The sequence below is a fragment of the Macrotis lagotis genome, chromosome X (genome assembly GCF_037893015.1).
Source record: "Macrotis lagotis isolate mMagLag1 chromosome X, bilby.v1.9.chrom.fasta, whole genome shotgun sequence".
Lineage (NCBI taxonomy): Eukaryota > Metazoa > Chordata > Mammalia > Peramelemorphia > Peramelidae > Macrotis > Macrotis lagotis.
The window spans coordinates 633,073,951-633,094,418 of record NC_133666.1 but is presented as its reverse complement, the minus strand read 5'-3'; the positions used below and the strand labels follow the sequence as shown (position 1 = coordinate 633,094,418).

Genomic DNA, 20,468 nt, shown 5'->3' with positions numbered 1-20,468 from the left:
TGGGAGGTGAATTAACTTGCCCAAGTACACAGAAACAACTCCAAGCTGAAACTGATTCCCCACTTTTTCTTGTTAATATTGTTGTTGTTTGTGGAGGTAATTGGGGTTAACTGGTCCAGGGTCATACATCTAGTAAACGGCTGAGGCTGGATTTGAACTTAAGATCCACCTGACTCGAGAGCTGGTGCTCCCGCTGCACTCTCCTAATTGGCCTCTAAGACTGTTTTAATACCCCTGAGCGCCCCATCCCTCCCTACAGAGAGCTGGTCTTAGAGTCAGAAAGATCCTTATCAGTGTTATGACCCACTTGACTTCCCTGTGCTTCAGTTTCCTCATCTGGAAAAACTAGGGGGTTGGATTTAATATATAAGGTCCTTTCTAGCTCTTAATTTACAATCCTCTGATCTAAATGCAATTCCTCCCATCCCCCACCACAAGTTCTAAATTGCTTTTTTTTTTTTTACTTCTGTTCTCAGCACCATCTGCTTCCCTAAAACCTGGTTTCTGCCAGGCTTGGACAGACTTATAAAAACCAAAATACTTCTTATAGTACCCTCTGGTTTTATACAAATGGGCTTGAAAATTCCAAATAAAGGCCAGATTTCTTCCTGTTAAGCTTACTGTGGATTTGGTAGTAGAGCAAGTGATGTTTCCCCTCATCCTCTCTCCCTCACCCAGTAGGCAGTTGTGTCTACTTAGCCTGTACCAGACCCTGGGATAAAAGGCACATAAAATGACAAGGGGACACCCTTGGCCTGTGATTTTACATTCTGCCAGGGGAATAGATGAACAAGGTTGAGCTTAGGGTATTATAAGAGGAAGGAAAGAGCACAAAATAGGGGAATCAGGTCTCAAAGACCCTATGGGAAAATCACTTCACCTTCCTTGGGCCTCAGTTCCCTCATCTGTAAATCATGAAGAGGGTTGGGCTAGATCCTAGGATCTCTGGGAAATACCATCATGGGTAAGTGAGGAACTCTCAAAGTTCTCTAGGCTCAAGGCTCTCAACACAGCATGTCTCTATACCAGAAACTATGCCTGCCCATCTCATGGGGTCTTCTTGAAGAAATCAATGAGAAAATGAGGGCAGGATAAATGAGGTATGTGGCAAAACACTATGGAAAGTTGACTGCTGAACAAATGTCTAAGTTGACCTGAATAGAGGGCACGGAGTCTAGAAAAGCTGAGCTTGAATTATGACCAAGTTAATAGTTGTGTGATACTGGGATGTCACTTAATCTCTCTCAGCCTCAGTTTACTCTTTTGTAAAATGGGGATAAGAATAGTATCTACTTGGCAGGACTGTTGGAAGATCAAATGAAATAACAGGTAGAATAGGTGAGTAGATGTACCTAGTATTTCTTCCTTCTCCGCCTCCTCCCACCCCAAACTGTCTAGAAACCCTAGATCCCCCTCAGCTCACACCAGATCCTAAGAAAGGGCATAGCATTCAATTCATCAAGCTGGTTTAGAGCCAGCATCTTCTCCCTGACAAGGAAAATATAGAGGGTCATAATACTTTATTATCTAGAACACTTAAAATTTAAGTATATATTCATCATGAGAAGTGCCAACCCATTCAGGAAAATCTGAAACTCACTTGAATTAACCTTCCCTCATCCTACTTTTTTTTTAAAATTTAAGGCAATGAGGTTAAGTGACTTGCCCAAGGTCACACAGCTAGGCAATTATTAGCTGTCTGAAGCAAATTTGTAAGTAGGTCCTCCCAACTCCAGGGCCGGTGCCCTATTCACCTAGCTGCCCCTCCTCATCCTACTTCTGAGATTCAGCCCACAGATCTACCTAGGTCTCCATCAGTTACTAGGCCTATGGTCATTAAGTTCTGAGTTCAAATTCAGTCTCAGACACTAACTAGCTGTGTGACTCTGGGTAAGTCACTTAACCTGTCAGGTTCCTCAACTGTTAAGTATTACAAGACCTACTTCAAAGGACTACTGTGAACACTGTCAGTAAAATTGTTGGTGCCACCACAATCCAGAACCCCAAACCCAGGACCAGAAATTTAGAAACCAATGGGCTTATTTTGTTAATAAGAGAGCCCCACCCATAGGGACCAAGACTCCACAATGGGACAAAATGACAAAATTTATATAGGTTTTGGTTTAGGTAGGTGAACTGAGTACCTCAATATTTTGTTGTGGGCTTGTGGGGAACAAATAGGGGATGTGGTAACCAATGACTGAACAGAAATGTTGCTGAGTTACAATGAGAAAAGGTTTTTCTTCAGGTTAGTTATCTCCAGAAACACCAACCTAATAAGATAGGACTATACTTCCTAGGTCAAAGAAGGATAGGTAGTTGTGATATAGTGTCAGGAACAAGATAGAGGAACTACAAGGAGTCCTTTTACTTTTCTTTGACAGTCCTGAGCCCTCTTTTTTAAATAATTCTCAAAAATGATAAGAAGCTTACAGAATAGGTAACATTCATAACACAGAGAATAAAACAAGCAAAATTACAATAAAGTGAGTAAAGAAATCCCATATAGCTAACTTTAGGTGTCAAATCCATGATCTTCAGCTTGCCATATCTGCTAAGCATCTGTTGTGCATCTCTCAGACATCTGTGCATGTCTAGAGCATAATAGGCAGTATACAAATGTTTATTCCACTACCACTACCACCCCTCAAGTCTTCACATTCCACAAAGGGACACCAGGACTTCACACAAAGGTGCAGTCTTCTATAGTGGGAAGCGAAAGCTGCTCTAAGACTGGGTTGGGCTCCATGCTTTGCAGCCAACTAGTTTTCTTTTATTACTGTCACAACTCAAAAGCTGGAACTTCAAGTCTCCTTATTCGTCAAATGGGTAAAAAGGGAACCACTGCAAATTTCAGAGGTTTTGATGACACTCCTTTGAACCAAGTTATTAGGTGTATCCCATCCCATTTTTCTTATTATCTGTTCTATTTTCCTTTCTACATAGTTCTAGAAAATAGTTTCCTGGAGTGTGTTTCTCATAATATACAGTACCCAGGGGCAGCTAGGTGGCACAGTGGATAAAGCACTGGTCCTGGAGTCAGAAGGATCTGAGTTCAAATTTGGCCTCAGACACTTAATAATTACCAAGCTGTATGACCTTGAACAAGTCACTTAACCCCATTGCCTTGCAAAAAGCAAGAAAAAAATATGCAATACCCCAAAGGAACTTAAATGTATGTGATTTTTACTTAAAATTTTTTCTTTCCCTTTTGTTCTGATTCTTTTACAATCTGAATTATATGGAAATGTTTAACATAATTGTACATGTACAACTCACTCACTTAGAGATGGCAGTAGGGAGGGAGAAAAAAGTAGAACTCAATCTCACAAAATATGAATGTTGAAAATTATCTTTACATGTACTTGGAAAAGAAATTAATGTATGTGAACTCCCACATTTGTTAGTTGTATGATGTTGGGTAAAATGCTGATCTCTTATGATTAATCTTGAGACTATTAATACTTGTAAGTACCTACTGTACAAAATTGAAGATCCCTATAAATCTTTATTATCACACATCCAAGAGAAAAAGGGGGCAGAGGAAGAGGAAACTATCAAAAATAGAAAGCAGAGGGGCAGCTAGGTGGTACCAGAGGGGTATCTGAGTTCAAATCCTACCTCACGACACTTATTACCTAGCTGTGTGGCCTTGGGCAAGCCACTTAACCCCATTGCAATGCAAAAACCTAAAAAAAAAAAAATTAGAAAGCAGACCACTAAATTGCTTCTGTAATATCGAAATAGCATTAGTGACTACATTTTGCCTTTCTCTATCATTCTGTGAAATTAAGTCTAGAGTCACCTAAGTTTGAAGAAATCACAAGAATATTCCCCATCCTGAAGTTACCCAACATCCTTTCATCCCATTTTTTATTCTCTCCAAACTGGATATTAAGCAGGTAAGGACCAAAGTTCAGAGTTCTTTTGCTACCAAGAGCATTTGTTTTGGTTTGCAACCACCTGCACTGCTAAATAAATTGTCTAGATGCTACTGTTTTTTTTATTATAATATTTAACACTTCTCTCCTAGGAACACATTGTTAAATGCAGGTAAGATTTATTTGAGGCAATAGAACTTACAAAAAACAGTTTTCCTATAACACTGGAGGGGTTGTCAGAGAAAGAAAAATGTTATGTCCCCCATTTTCTCCCCACCAAAAACTGGGGAGCTCATCTCCTACTACAATGGAAAGGTTATTACTAGTCTACAACACCTGATTCAATTAGCAAAATATATTTTCTACAAGGAGTAGGGAAGGGTTCATAGAAAGACAAGTATGGGTTATTGGTTTAGAGACATCTTAGTTACTCAGGGATGATGTCTACAGAGGCTACATTCCTACATGCTGTTTAACATCCTGACTCTGGGAATGGGAGTGGAAGATCCATTTCCCCTATCACCATTAACTAGAACCAAGACTGAGATGAGCTATAGGTAGCTCTGGTCTTAATCCCCTGGTTTCTTCAAGAATGATCAGGAACACTTGCTAAGGTTTTAGGTTAGGTTAGGTTAGGTTTTAAAGATAAAAATCTAGTTTTCTGACAAAGAATCTCAGAAACAGGCTTAAAATGCTATCAATTGGGTCTCTAGTTGGTCTCCATCTTCTCCGGAGTTTTCTCTGACTCACTGGAGGTCTGGTCAGATGGAAAAAAGGGTCCTACAAGCCATGTGAGGGGTGTGTTGTGAGCGACATATTCAACCATCTCATCCAGGGACTCTTTGACTTTGTTGACCCTTTCTCTACTCTGGGTGAGGACACTACTGGAGAGGTCCTGGAAGGACTGAGCTCCTGAAAAGGTGGCCCGAAGCTCTTCAACTTGGGTGTGCGCCTGCTTCACTTTGTCTTGGATGTTGCTAGGAAGGCCTTGGATACTGGACACAAGCTGTAAGCAGTTACCCTGAAGCTGTTGGGTGACATCCCGAAACATGGTGAGGGTACGAGACTCAACCTGCTAAAGGGGAGGAGAACAGAGAAAGATTAGATGAAGATGCTACCTGAAAGGTTGAAAGACAGATTTAAAATAAAAAAAATGGAGGTCACCAAGCTAAGCATGCCCCCCCCCCCCCCAAATACAAGAAGACATCTGCTTCAGTTTCTTTAGAGTGGATGGGGAAACATCACATATAATCTTGGGTGTAAATGTTATGGTTTTGCTGCATTTTCTTTTTTGACTTTAAATAGGTTTTTGGATTGTTTTTGATTTTTTACAAGGCAATGTGGTTAAGTAACTTGCCCAAAGTCACACAGATAAGTAAGTACTAAGTATCTGAGGTCAGATTTAAACTCAGGATCTCCTAACTCCTTGTCTGGTGCTCTAGCTACTGTGACACTGAGCTGTCCCTAAACAGAAGTTCTTAATTTCCTCAGGGTTCTAGTACTTTTTTGCACTTTGGGGAAAGCCTAATGAACCCTTTTCTGAGACTCATGTTCAAAAATGTATAAAATACAGAGCTTTCCCAAACTCAATAACAACACAAATCAGAATGATTGAAAAGAAATGGTCATGATAAGACCCCAGGGTTAAGTATCTCTGTAGTAAAGGAAAAACCAAGAGGCACAGGAATCTGGTCTTTCTTCAGTTAATCAACAAGAATCAACAATTCTTCAGAAATCAACACTGAAGACGGAACAGCGCCTCCACTAGAGCTGTGACCAAAAAAGACTTCCCTAGCAGTTGTATGAAGGATGGAATTGAGAGGTAAAAGAATGGAGGTGGGAAGATCTGTCCTAGTAAACACAAGAGATAGTAGGGGGAAAACACAACAGGAAATTTAGATGATTTAAGAACAAACGATAATTAAAATGCATTTTAAAATCACTTGGAAGGACCAGAATTTAGGAGAACCAATTTCTAATTCTAGTCCAGAATGACTATATTAAAACCCTGATGTTATATTTCAAAGTTTTTAAAGAGTTCCATATTCTAATTTCTTTTTGAATAATGCTGGGATGCATTACAGATATTTAGTCTGATTTCATGGGCAGATAAGTGTCTCAGTGGATAGAGGACTATGGTTGGAATTAGGAATTCCTGATCTGGCCTCAGGCTCTTATCCCTCTTTGCCTCAGTTTTCTCATCTATAAAATGAGCTGGAGAAGGAAAGTACTAGAGTACTTTTGCCAAGAAAATCCCAAATGAGGTCACAAAGAGTTTCATAAAACTGAAACGCTCAAGAATAACAACAAAAACAGGAGCAAGCCTACCTCAGGTTTAGTAGCATCCTGGGCAGCATCACAAGACTCCTTATGTTCCTTCTGGTTCCAGGTTAGCCACATTTGGTGGAGTTTATCTTGTCCATCAAGCAATTTCTGAACACCGCCCTGCTTTATATTTTCAATCTGGAAAAAGAGAGGAAAAAGAATTAGAAAATTTTCCAAGTACATTGGTCAACCAGCAGAAAAGAAAGAACATCTCCTAAGTCTGAAGAGCCTGAAGATACTTAGAAAAACACAACGCTGACCTCCAAGAAAGTTAATGGGAAGTTTTTCACATGCAGGGATCCTATCTGAGGTTTTCAGCAATTCTGAAAAATAAGCCCTCAGTGCTTCTGAGCTACAAAATTCTCTTATGGATAAGAAGCATCTTGAGGACAGGAATTGTCTTTGGCCTCTTTCTTGTATCCTCAGTATCTGGCAGATAGTAAGCACCTAATAATGTTTTTTGATTCATTTATTGAATCAATGAAATCTACACGAGAAAGGATTACTCTTAAGATTTAGATAAAATGATTACTGAAGATGACCCACAGAATCAAATCCATCCTAATGCCTATCATCTGGGACCCAGGCTGGACAGTGAAACCTTACCAAGCTGATGGCCTGGGAGAGCTGTAGGAGGGCCTCTTGGGTGTTCTGCTTAGTCTGCCTCAGTTTGCCCAAAGAGTGCTGATAGGCCCGTTGGTGGAGCTTAGAGGATAGGGAACCCAGGCGAACAAAATAACCCTGTTGTTCCTTCTGTTGCTGAACAGAGGTCACGTCAAATCCTTCTAGGGAGGTAGCAATCTTAGCTGCAGGGAAGAAGGAAAAAGTTAATCAATCAATCAACCTATAAAGTTCTAAACAATGACAGTCCCTGACCTCATGAAGCTCAAAATCTAATGGAAGAGGCCTCCATAATTGGGGAGGCAAGGAACAGGCTCATCATCTCATGGGGTGAGGTCAGAGGGCACTTAAGGTATCTAGAAGGGGAAGGAGAAATTTTTACAGTCATTTAAAGCAGTTTTACAGGGTCATATCAGTCTATCAAGTGCCAGTCTGATGTCAGTGATACAGATGACAAATAGACAGTTCCTCAAGGAGTTTCTGTTCTATCCAGGGACAGAAGTGTCCCCAGACAAGTAAACACAAAGTAGGAATTAAAAGTATCAAGATGTAGGAAGCCTTACAGTGAGAAGTGGTGTGAGGAGAAAATACAGGAACTAGCACCTGATCTATACTTGGGAGAAGACAAGGGATTCCAAAAGGCAGAAAATGGAAGGGTTTGGGTGAAGTTTAGAGCATGGTTTACTTTCTTTCTTCCCCAGAGTTGTAGTCTCCAGACTTCCTGACTTAAGTAACAGGACTCGTTGTTGACATACATTCAAAAGCATCAATGTCTGGTTAAGTCACAGATTAATTATACAGAATGTTCCCCCTTAGGGATGATAACAAGAGTTGGATAACTCACTCAAGTATGACAGTCAAATGATGGGAAGGTCCCAGCTACTAGCTCCCTCCTCCAGATTTGGGGGTCAGGGCTGGGATGGGGGAACTATGTTTGTAGGATGTTATATATTCACTGCTTTGAGTATATTTTAATTTTTGCTGAACTGCCTTTTCATTTTTAGATGTGTTTTTAAGAATCTGTAGGGGAGGGTTACAGATGTAAAAAAATGACATTAAAAAGGGGACATTAATAAAATTAAAATGTAAAAGAACCTTGACTTTTAGGACTTTCTGTATGTCACTTCTTAGGTTTTACTTTCTTACCTATAAAATAGAGAAGAAGGTCCTTCTATCAGAATGTTCCCCCTAGTCTAGAGAGGACCCTGGATAAAAGTGACAGCATAGGCTTTGGCCAGTATTTCTACAAGTCCCTCTCCAAGTGTAGAGGGGTTTATCAGCATGAAGAAGGGTCTACCAGGGGTTAGCTTTCAGCCATAGTAACCCAAAAGCAATCTGATTAAGCATAGGGAAGAGGTGAAATGGAAAAAGCCATACTTCCATAGGCAAAGTCATGTATACAAGCATTAGCAATGAAGGACAGAGTTAAAAGATGATCACTATGTGGTCATACATCATAATCCAAGGAATCTGCCAAAGTTGCTATCAGAGGAACCAAGTTACAAGTGACAGCATTGAATCTCAATGAATCACAGTTACAATTCTAGGATTCATTGTGACTATTTGACAGATTAAAAGGAGAGACAACTTGGAACAGTCGGCAGAGTCAAGAAGGTATGTGTTCAAATTTTATGTCTGCCTTGGGTAACTATTTATGTGACCCTGGGGACAAGACATCTAAACCTCTTCTGATTCAGGTCAACTCAAGAACCAAGACTGAGATGGTTGTGAGCTGAAGTAAAATACTTTTTCTCCCTGAAGTTTCCTATGGATAAAATCAGAGCCTTTACCTGAATGCATACAGATCAATGGATTTTGTCCTTAGTTTCAAAATTAGTAAATTGTATTTATTGTTTGAAATGTTAACTGGCATTTGTAAATTACTTTTATGAAGTTTAAAATGTATAGAATAAGTTATAAATGTAAAGTGTACATTCATTAGCAGATTCTATAATAACTCAAGACTTTAATTAAGTAAACAACAGCTGGGCCTAGATTGGTTCAGAGTGAATGTAAATAGCAACAGCTTCTGTTTTGGCCCCCTCCCAGAAAGATTTTTTTCTTTTCTTTCAGACTAGGTAAAGAGGCCATTCTTTGCTTCATCTCTTACCTAGCCTTTTTTTTTTTTATTTTTTTTATTTAAGGCAATGAGGCTAAGTTCTCACACACCTAGGTAATTATTAAGTGCCTGAGGTCACATTGGAATTCAGATCCTCCTGTGCCACCTAGCTGCCCCTTACCTAGTCTTAATCACGGAATGAGTCTTGCCTCAATCAGATTAAGATCTGTTACAGACCTTAATTTAAAAAGGCCAAAGTCTCCCTCTGCCTCCAGGGCCATTTCCAGTCATCCTGATTTATATCTGGCCATTTGACCAAGATGGCTCTGGAGGAGAAAGTGAGGCTGGTTGTTTTGCACTGTCCTCCCTCATTCAAATCCAATTCACTTGTATGTCATGGTATCACCTCCCTGATGTCATCGTCCTCTTTGAAAATGAAAGACAAACAACTACCAATCTGTTATCTAAGCAAGAAAATAAAGTTATAAATGCAAATAGTCTAAGACTAATGAAACTATGAAGTGAAACTTATACATTGAATTTTTGAAGTAAGGCTTAGTGATAATCAAGAAAATAGTATTGGGGCATAAGGAAATAATATTTATACATTTGTATTTTAGCTACATAACAAGGAAAGTTTAAGATATATGATGAACTTTAGAAAAAGTTTAATTTAAATGCTGTAGGACATCATTTTTGGTATATCAAAAGTTAAGTCATTGTGATGAAATACTACTGCACTGTAAGAAAAGATGAACTAGTTGATTTATATATATATAGAAAAACTTGAATGAAATAATGAAGAGTGAAATGAGAGAATGATGCATACAGTAAATATTGTCTGAAGAATAACTATGAATGACTAAATTATAAATTAATTATATTTATGATTTATACTCAATTTAATTACAAAGGATCTATGAAGGAAGAGAAAGAAATGATAAACAGGAGAATGCATGGTAGAATTTTATATAAATTGGAACAAATAAATGAAGTTTTTTAAAGTTATCCTATGACTAGTATTTTAATGTTATTTTTCTTATACTTGAAGATTATACTAAAGTGATCAAAACATTAGTGAAATTGAGTGATGTTATCTCAGTGTCTTTAAAAAAACAATCATAGGGACAAAAGCATTATCAAATCATGTTTTAAAGAATTTGCTTCATATTATTTCTGTAGCTGAATGAAAATACAGATTGTCTGCCTTATGAGAAAGGGGGGGAGGGAGAGGGAGGGAGGGAGGGAGGGAGAGAGAGAGAGAGAGAGAGAGAGAGAGAGAGAGAGAGAGAGAGAGAGAGACAGAGACAGAGACAGAGACACAGAGAGAGACAGAGAAAGAAAGAGGAATATGAGCCAAAGTTTCCCACAGAGGTTTTAAGATCTTAGAAATGTTTGCTTCATAGCTAACTATTTAATTCCTAAAGGATCTCTGGAAAGCAAGCTAAGGAAAACAGAAGATCCTTACCAAGCTCTTCATCTGTCATGGGTAGATAGTTGTCTACCCATTCTTCAGATTTTCCTAACACAGTATCCACGCCACTGAGGACCATTTGTCCTACTTTGGAACCCATCACTGTGTTGACACTGCTGGTCACCATTGATTTGGTCATGTCTACCCCACTCTGAACAGCTCCTCGGGTCATATCCACAGCCTCAGTCACTCTGTTGGTCATAGCATCTTTGGCACCCAGAACTGTACTGGAGACTGCATCCTTGGCCCCCAGAACTGTACTGGAGACTGCATCCTTGGCACCAGTCACTTTGGAAGATACAAGTTCCTTAGTATCAGCTATAACCTGGGAGGAAGAATACAAAATTCAGCATTCCTTTTACAGTTAAGGAAACTAAGGCATATAGTGGTTAAATGACTTGCCCAGAATCACACAGCTACTAAGTGTCTGAGATCATATCTGAACTCAGGTCTTCCTGACTCTGTCTAGTATTCCTTATTTTTTTTTTTTCAAGGCAATGGGGTTAAGTGACTTGCCCAAGGACAAACAAGCTAGGCAATTATGATTAAGTGTCTGAGGCCAGATTTAAACTCAGGTCCTCCTGACTCCAGGGCCGGTGCTCTATCCACTGTGCCCCAGGTCCAGTATTCTTATAAAAAGAAACAGTTACATAAAATGAAGCATAACGATTTCACATGTATAATTGACATCCTATTGCTTGCCTTCTCATCGGATAAGGGAGGAACTGGGAGGGAAGGAAGAAGAGCATTTACGACTCATAATTCATTTAAAAAAGAAGAATGCAAAAAATGAAAAATTTCAAAAAATGAAGTGAAGGGGCAGCTAGGTGGCACAGTGGATAGAGCACCGGCCCTGAAGTCAGTAGTACCTGAGTTCAAATCCGGTCTCAGACACTTCATAATTACCTAGCTGTGTGGCCATGGGCAAGCCACTTAATCCCACTGCCTTGCAAAAACTAAAAAAAGTGAAGCATAAAAATATGGCAAGATATGAAAGATTATCTCCCAAAGAGATCTGCAGAATGATGATGGTATATACACTGCCTCCAACTTGAGATAATTATTGGTTGAATAGCTGTGCCATTGTTGCACCACCTGGTGGCTGCTTTAAATGTTATACATTTCTCTTCACTGGGTGTTCTGGCTTAATTTTCACCACCTCCAGCATAGTCAGGTCTTGGAGGGTAGTTCTCGAGAAGCCTCAGTTCAAGGTCAGAGAAGCAAAAATACCAACTGAGCATTAAGAGTGCTGGGGTTGAATCTCATGCCAAAACATAGATTGAATAAAACTTGTCCCTAGTGAGCTGTGATATGCTAGATGCTTGCATAGGAGGTCAAAGACAAACATAGAAGAGTCTTGGTCCTTATAGAGGCTATTTTTTTAAACTTTGAGAACAGGTTGGGGAAGTAGAAGGTAGTATTTTTAGCCAGATACAAAGAAACAATGTGTGGGAGAATTAATGGTGAATAAATGATCACTCATGATCCAACTTGCTGATAAAGAATACTGCACATCTTATGACAGAGATGGCAAATAAAGATGAATAAAGAATGCATTTTTTTAGATGTGGCCAACATGAGAATTTGTTTTCCTTGACTGTATCATTGAAACAAGATTTCTTTCTTTCTTCTTTCCTTTCCAGTGGGTGGGGTGAAATAGAAAGAAGATAAACAATAAATGCTTCATAATTGGAAAAAATTTAATTTAATTTAATTAAGCATTAATTTTTAAAAGTTTTTAAAATGTCTGTTGAATTGGGGAAAAAAGAAACTAGGAATTCAAAGAAGAGGGCCAAGTGGGATAGTGTTTCCACGTTTCCACAGGTTAGTTAGGATAAAGGCAAAGAAATAAAGCTAGGATGTCGTGCCCGTTAAGGTTTGGAACAAGGAGATCTGGTAGTTGACGAGTTTAAGAGTCCAAGAGGGTAGAGAAAATGTAGACCTAGTTACTTAGAGCCAGAGTAATTGGAATGACATGGTTGGATCCATGCTCTCAAAATATTTGGCAGATATATGGAGGTCAGAGGGAGAGGAGAGAGACTTGCAATAATCCAGGTGAGAGGTGCTAAGGGCTTTGAGTAGTATGGGAGCTCTATGCCATTGGAACCTGTTTTATCTAGCACACAGTAAGTCCCCATTGCCAAACGGGGAGAAACTTAATCTTTCCTTCCAAATTTGGAAGAAGCCTTCAAGTATTCTCCAAGTTCTAGGTTTGAGTCAGAAGCCATCTCTCCCAGTTTCTAGCCCCATGAGTCCAGGGGAAGATGGAAAACAGGAAACTTATCTACCTTCTCACTTGGCTGTTGAAGAATTGGCAGTTTCTCTTCCAGTCTGTCCAGTCCTTTATGAGCATACTCACTGGCTGATGCAACTTGCAGAGGGTGAGAAAGAGAAAGAGAAGTTCAACATTACCAACAAGTTTTAACTGACTCTAAAAGCTTCCATGAAAGGCCCACTTGGAATCTTCCCAGCATGGAGATGACCTTGGATTCTCAGAAACTAGGCCTTGCCAATGATCATCTTCTGCAGGCATTCTAAGCACCAGCTGTCCCAGCCAATCACTAGAGTAGATGAGTTCTGAGAATCAACAGTTTAACCTTGGGCTGCTGTGTTTTCCCCCCTTTTTACAGCAACTTTGATGACTGAATAGACGTCACAGTCTTTGACAGGATCAAATAAGATTTCTTATATACTAAGAACCCATAGGACTTGCTGTAGCATTTTAGTTAATGACATCCTGATATGGTCTAATATCCTGTCAGATTACAACAGAATTAGGGGTAGATTCCTGTTTCCCAAGAGGAAGTTGCAATATTTCTTTCTAATGAGGCCATTACTTACTCTGAGGCTCCAGTTTAGACAGGAGTGGTTGGGCCCCGCTAACAGCGGCTGCGGCTAGAGTCTTTGCCCCTTGTTCGGCAAGGCCACACACAGACTTGACGTAGGGGTGGTTTTCCTTAGTGGACTCATAAACTGCAGAGACCATGTCACAGGTAGAACTGACCAGTGGTATACTGGCCACTCTGTTGACTATACTCTGAGATAGAAAAGAGAAAGATCAAACTGGTTGTAAAGCAAAGCACTGCAATACGGGAGGGAAAGAGGAAGAGAAAAAGAAAAAAGGGAAAAAGAAGGGAGACAGTGAGAAGGGAATGGGAAGAAGGAGAAGAAAGGGGGGGGGGGGAGAGAAAGAATGTAAAAGACTTTATTGTAAACCAGGTTCAAAGCTAGTTCAACCACTTCCTAGCTGTGTTTACCTAGGGGCAGATTCCTTCTCCCAGTCACCTAGATCCTTTGTTCTAACTTTCTGACAGTCACAGAGAGTTGCAATGTTGAAATTTTCTTTTAGAGGCTGGGCATGCCCTTCCAGACTTGCTTCATTCAAAAAAAAAAAGTCAACTGTATAAGGGATCTCAGTTAAAGCCTCTCATTTTACAGAAAAAAGAAATGAAGGCAAGAGAAGGGGAAGGAAACTGTCCTAAATTAAAGCTAAGGACAGTGATCGTTTTTGTCATAACTAGGTTTTTTCCCTTATTTCCAAATTTCCCCCATTAATTCCATGTAGTCTTCTACACTATCCTTTTCTTACTATTGTACTACTTAAGACTTTATGGGGTGAGGGGGGCACATTGCTGTGAATTTAAGGCCACTGAATGTATTTTTCTACCAAGATAAAGCTCATTAAGAACAAGGGTCATCTTATTTGCTTAATCTACCCTATCTTCTTAGCTACTTGCCAATCTCCTTTTATTTGATTTGGGAAAGGAAGGGATAAATCATTTATTAAGCATCTCCTAGGTTGCTAGTAATAGACAGATCACTGAATCTGGGGCCAGGAAAACCTGAGTTCAAGTCTGGCCTCAGATATTAAGCTGTGAGACCCTGAATAAATCACTTAACCCTGTTTGACTCAATTTCCTCATCTATAAAATGAGCTAGAGAAGGAAAATGGCAAACTACTCCGGTATCCATACCAAGAAAACTCCATGGTCAGTAGTGGGGTGCTGTGGTCCACAAGGTCAGGAAGAGTCAGATATGACTAAAAAACAAATGTGCTAGGCCTTTTTAAAGTCTAAAGTACCTTATAAATATTTTCTGCTTTGAAACTCAAAATAACCCTGGGACACAAATGCATTAGATGAATAATTATTCCTGTTTTATAGTTGAGAACATTGAAACAGGCAGAGGTTAAGTTACTTGCTCAGATCCCTCAGTGACTATCTGAGGCTAGATTTGAACTCAGGTCTCTTAGAGTCACAGTTCTAGTATTCCATCCACAGAGCTATCTAGCTAGACTGATGCAGGTGCTCCCCATCATCTAGGGCATTCCATTTCCTATTGCCTCTGCACTGGCTGGCCGTATCTTATCTTTGCTTCTTAGCTTCCTTTAGAATTCTGTTCAAATCTTACCTGATATAACCTTCCATCTTGTATATACCTAGTTATTTACATGTTAGAATTTAAGCCCCATTAAAATATAAGCTCCTTGAGGGGCAAGGTTTTTCTTTTCCTTTTTCTTTGTATCCCCCACACTTAGCACATAATAAATATGATAACATCTGATATTGGCAGGCTATTTTATGACTCTATGGTAGCCTATGACCTCTGAGAACTATTATGGTTTTTTTTAGTTTCAAACCATCCCTTCCTACACCTACAACATGATTATCCTGCCTCCTCAGGAAAAATCAAAGCAGTTCATTCATACTTTAGGGAATAAGCTTCCTGGGGTTTCCATTCCCAACCCTGCCATTTAAGGCAGACTGGAGACCAGGGAAATCTAATCTGCTAAGCAAAGTCAATCTTCTACATGCTTATAATGACTTATGGTTTATGAAGCTCCCTCTATAACAGTCCTATGAGATAAAGTATATGGGTATCATACCCATTTGACAGATTGGGGATGGGGGAAAGGCTGAAACAGGAGTGGCTAAGTCTGTCAGAGTATAAATAGCCTAGCTGGGCTTTTTACTTGGGTCTTCCAATACAGAATCAGAAGCTTCTACTCCATGCCAGCTGACTCATCCGTGGTTCCTTTGCTTCCTGATTCTGGGACCAGATATCAAGTCAAGCACCGCTGAAGGTATCGTCCCCTCCCTCCATACCCTTTGTGCTTCCTGTCTGGAAGTGTCATCATTTCAGTTTGGCACTACCCCACCCCTGGCCTTCAGGAGGGTCATACCTGCTGTCCTGGTTCCCCAGCAGCTGGGACGCTGGCTCCGGTCTCAGTTTCACTGGAAGACATCTTCAGGGTAGAAGACCTTGGGAGCCAAAGAGCAACAGTTGCTGCCCTATGGATCTATCAGCTGGCTAAAGTTCAGCACCACGTAAGAGTTGTGCAGAGGTCAGCCCAGCTGAGTCTGCTTCCCGGTTTCTTAAAGGAACCTAGAAACAGGCGGAGGTGATTCAGATGCACCTGATTTCATCGCATGAGGCCTTAGCCTAAGAGCTGGGGCATAGTACGGCTCTTGCACACTCCAAGGACCGACTTAAGAAAGACCTCTAGAAGCCTGAAAATGATGATATAACCAATAAAGTGGCTTCCTTCTGGATGGGTGGAATAAAGCTTGAAGAGCCAGTTCACTAGTTCCAGAAGAGCCACCCCAAAAAGGAAACAATGTGAACAATTCCCATTTCCAAGTCAGCTTTATCAAGAGACCAATAAATCCCCAATGAGTTCTTACTGTCTGCCCATAAGGTAGAAGTCACAGGGACCCCTACATTAAGAAAAGAAGCACACTGACTAGGGTCACATGGTCAATAATTATCTGAGACTTATTTGAACTATGGTCCTAAGAACTGGATTTAGAATGCCGTGACTCTACCCCGTGAAAATGACACTGCCATTTCTGACTCTTCATTCTGCCCCAGAGCAAACACTTGGGTTTCTCCAGGTCAGAAGGGTGGTCTCTTCTTTTAGCCTGAAGGCACAGTTCAGCTTCCTAATAGAAGAGACCTCCCACACCCCATTTCTGTCTTTTTGCTAGGTCTTAGCCCACAATGGGCTATCAGGGAATCCCTATAGGTGTTTATTGTATTTGAACATTCCCTTTGAACATGCAAAACAGATTTTTCCCTCTCAAAGAGTCCTTCTGAGGCACTAAAGAATTAAGGACAAAGAATCCTATCTTAGAAGTGCTCTAAAGGGCAGCCACTTGACTCTGGCCTAGGAGTCAGGAGGACTTAGTTCAAATGAGACCATACACAGGTACTAGTTGTGTGGCCCTGGGCAAGTCACTTAACTCTGATTGCCTTGCATTTAAAAAAAATGTTCTAAATGCTTCAGATCCCATTGTTTCAAAGCTGGCACTTCTATGATGGTGATAGATCATCCCCCACCCCACATACAGGAAGGGGGAATGAAGATGGGAGATGGGAACTATATATTCAATGAGGTACTTACTACCCTCTATCCAGACTACCAGCCAGGGCTGTCCCCATCTTCTGCTATCTGGACAGTTGGTATTAGATAGGACTGCAGTTGTATTAGACAGGACTGGATGAAGATCTAGTAAAGCATCTTCCAAATGCCCCAAGGGTTGACTGATTATACAAAAGAGCTGGGGATGACCTCAGGGGAAGTTGGAGGTAGGGGAAGGGAAGGTTATCTGGGAGGGGCTGGAAAGGGCACAAGAGCAATGTTCACATCAGAGATCACAGATTCAGTGAAATACTGAGGTAATGTCCATGTCATGGCCTATATCCAATCATCACCTAAGTATATGACCAGAAATCCTCAATAATGTGCTAATAATAGTGCCCCAAATTTGGAATCAGAGGACCTGGGTTCAAATCTTGTCTCATGTTTACTACCTGAGTGACATGGGAGCTCTATAAACCAAAGAGATTCCTTCTTGCCTCCTATGTCACTAATGAAGGGGTCATTTGTCAATTTTTATTCTGACTCATCCTTCCAGTTTCCTGATTCAGAAGCCAAATCTGCATTCTTCAGGTCACTGCCCCTTTTCTCCAGCCCAACTACATCCTGTTGGAGGTCAATCCCTCCCAGATTCTGGAACTCAAGAGGATGGAAAAACTTTTAAGTGTTAGATCAACCAAAGGTTAAACCTTCCATTTTTTCACTGATTATCTACATACTGACTTGGATCTATGGATAATTACAGCTTCTGTATGCATGTTAAGGGGGAGGGAGGGAAGAGGAAGAGAACAAGGAGGTGGTTTCACCAGTTGCTGAGTTCTAAGCTTTATGGGCATCAACCCCCCTCCCCCTCCCCATCCCCTTCAGAAGTAAAGGGATGGGGGTAAAGGGCCTGCCTTTTCCCGAAAGTCTGTGAGTAGGATTTGTGAACTTTCCCTCCGTGAAAAGGGTGCCATTATAGCCTAATTTTGACAGGCTATAAATATGTCTGCATTTGGGAGGACTTTTCTTTGGATTCAACTAATAGGGAGAACCCATGTGACTAAAAGAATACAGGTAGTTCTTTCATGGAAGATTATTCATAAGGAAACTCTGGAATGCTTTTGGATGGAAACACTGCTTTGACCACTGAGGTCAGCAGTTCTTGAACCAAGAGTTCAGGGACAAAGGGAAACAAAGAAGCCTCAGAATAGTCTTCAACTAGGGTCCTTCACTCAAGGGAGGGCTCCTAGAACCAATACTAGGGGCAGTTAGGTGGCATAGTGGATTAGAGTGCTGCACCTGGAGTCAGCAAGACTCATCTTCCGGAGTTTTCATTTAGTTTCAGACACTTCAGACCCTGGACAAGTCACTAAAACCTTGTTTGCCTCAGTTTTCTCAATTGTCAAGTGAGGGGGAAAAATGGCAAAAAAAAAAAAAGTCTAGTATTTTTGCCCAGAAAACCCCAAAAGGGGTCAGACATGAATTGAATACAGAAACTATAGTGCACCCAAACAAAACTAGGAGGGTCTTTTAAAAGAGCACTTCCTTGTCTAATTCACCTCTTTTGTTTTGCAGATGAAAAGGGCCAGGAGCGTGTGATTAGCCCCAGGAAGAGACTACACAGATCTAAGGAAGACCTGGATTTAAACCCAGGTAAATGAGTTCCAAATCCCCATCTTTCTACTCCAGCAAGGTGACTTTTTGTAATTGTAGAGGTCATCTAGTTCTAAGCCCCACTCTTATGGGCGAAGCCCCCCATAAAGCCTTAGTGAGGCCCTAAAATCTCAGCCTCAAGGGGCCTGGTGCCTTTGGTAGGACGAAAGTCTGGCTCACACAGGTTGGGCCTTAACTCTGCTCAACTCCACCCTCAGGTAGTGGGGTTAGACAGGACAGCAACAGGAGCCACCCAGAAGCCCCAGGTGAAGGCTTGTCCTCCACACTCACCTCAGGAAGGGCAGCGAGGCAGCCTAGGGAGGATGTAGCCCCCCCCCCCCCAAGGTGTCTGGGGAAAGTTAAGGGGAAAAGATATTTATTTCCTCGGGAGGGTCCTCACTTCCAAGTCGGCCCGGGGGACTAGGCCAGCCCGGGAGTACTCCACAACGTGCTCTGCACCCCGCCCACTTTTCCCGGGGAGCCGGAGGGGCGGCCTCTGCAGTCCGGGCTCCAAGGTGGGGCGGAGAAGCTCCCCGGCGAGGCAGCCCGGGGGCAGGGGCGGCCACACTGGCCCGCTTTTTGCCCCAGATGGAAGACCTCGGTAAAGCAGGTCAGATCCTAGATCACCCTGGACCAACCTTTCACCCAAATGCACTGGCACCCAAGGACTGAGCCCCGCCTGGCCCGGCGGGCAAGCCAGGCCGCTCCTGCCCTTCTCGGGGACTCAGCCCCCTCCATTTCACTTACCCCAGAGACACGCAGGCTTGGGGCGGCTTTGATCTCCAACGAGAGCCCCCTCCCACCGCCGCGGAGCCGCCAAGATTTCGGGGTGGGATTGGGCCGGGTCCAGGGCAGCGCTCGCCGGGCCAACTTGGAGCCAGCCCGGGCGGAGGGACTTTTAAAGCAGTTCAGGAGGAGACTCCTGATGGACAGGCTGCGGGAGCGAATCTGGTCTCGGGGCCTTTTTCACGCCAGCCAATGGGGAGTTCGGGGTCGGCAGGGGTGTTGCAACTTGTGGGAGTAGCGGCAGCCGGTCCCGTGCCCGGGGGACTGGACGGGACTGGGCGGGACTGGGCGGGACTGGGCGGGAAGGGACCGGGAGGGCCGGGGTGGGGGACGGCCCCTTAGCAGGCTGGTGGGCGTGTCACTGCCCCTCCCTTGGGGAGAGGAGCATATCACCCCCCCCCCGTGCCTCGACTTCCCCTCGGGGGTCTGCCGGGGTTTGGCACTTCTAGCTCCTCCAGAAGGCTGTGGCCGGCCTTCAGACTCGGCTGCCCAAGTCCCTTAATGCTGCCTGCCTCACGGCCAGGGCCACGTCGCCCGTGCTTCCCCAGTCACGGCCCGGGCCCGTGTGGGTGCCACCACTTCGCCACTCTCCCTATGGTCTCTTGGTCAGCTGGTACCTGTCGGGAGATAGGTAAGGGACTGAGGGTGGAGCATGGAATGGCGTGTCTTCATTCATCTCTGTGCGTCCAGTCCCCTAGCAGACCTCTCTCCCTTCACCCACCCTTCCACAGGACATCATCCACACCCTACACAAGTTGCCCACAGGTCAATAAATGCTGAATGAATGAGGGCCTGAGTTCAAATCCCAGTTTTGCTACTTATCACCTAAGCAGTAACAACTAGCATTTACCTTTCAGACAGCGTCAGGGGCAATTAGGTGGTGCAGTGGGTAGAGAGGGTCTGGAGTCAGATTGACCTGAGTTCAAATGTGGCTCTTGGGCAAGTCAACCCCCCCCCCCGCCCCAGGGAGAGGAATACAAAAATTAGAAAAAAATTGGGGCGGCTAGGTGGCACAGTGGATAGAACACCAACCCTGGAGTCAGGAGTAGCTGAGTTCAAATGCAGACTCAGACACTTAATAATTACCTAGCTGTGTGGCCTTGGGCAAGTCAACCCCACTGCCTTCCAAAAAAACCTAAAAAAAAAGAAAAAAGAAAAGGGGCAGCTAGGTGGCATAGTGGATAAAGCACTGGCCCTGGAGTACCTGGGTTCAAATCCAGTCTCAGACACTTAATAATTACCTAGCTGTGTGGCCTTGGGCAAGCCACTTAACACCGTTTGCCTTGCAAAAACCAAAAAAAGAAAAAT

General features: G+C 42.4%; 1 protein-coding gene across 3 annotated transcripts; it reads right to left on the bottom strand.

The window, feature by feature from the left end:
• Positions 1–2,384: 2,384 nt before the first annotated feature.
• Positions 2,385–19,269, bottom strand: PLIN3 (perilipin 3). Of its 3 annotated transcripts, none has more exons than XM_074203949.1 (8): positions 19,122–19,269; positions 15,543–15,745; positions 13,202–13,397; positions 12,649–12,731; positions 10,355–10,685; positions 6,813–7,012; positions 6,210–6,344; positions 2,385–4,953 (listed from the first exon to the last, which is right to left on the bottom strand). In XM_074203949.1, the coding sequence occupies exons 2-8, from the start codon at positions 15,603–15,605 to the stop codon at positions 4,591–4,593; spliced, it is 1,371 nt and encodes a 456-aa protein (XP_074060050.1). In that variant the 5' UTR covers positions 15,606–15,745; positions 19,122–19,269; the 3' UTR covers positions 2,385–4,590. The 3 variants fall into 3 exon arrangements, with proteins under 3 accessions (XP_074060050.1, XP_074060049.1, XP_074060048.1); XM_074203948.1 differs by having other exon boundaries at positions 2,387–4,956; positions 15,543–15,621; XM_074203947.1 differs by having other exon boundaries at positions 2,387–4,956; positions 19,122–19,268.
• Positions 19,270–20,468: the final 1,199 nt, after the last annotated feature.

What these genes read in the sequence shown, in the direction of transcription:
- PLIN3 (XM_074203948.1), bottom strand. Translation starts at nt 15,605, where the DNA reads ATGTCTTCCAGTGAAACTGAGACCGGAGCCAGCGTCCCAGCTGCTGGG. An exon ending in TTCAACAGCCAAGTGAGAAG is followed by an intron (nt 10,686 to 12,648) that starts GTAGATAAGTTT and finishes TCTTCCTCCCAG; the next exon opens with GTTATAGCTGATACTAAGGA. An exon ending in AGGATGCTACTAAACCTGAG is followed by an intron (nt 4,957 to 6,209) that starts GTAGGCTTGCTC and finishes CCTCCCCTTTAG; the next exon opens with CAGGTTGAGTCTCGTACCCT.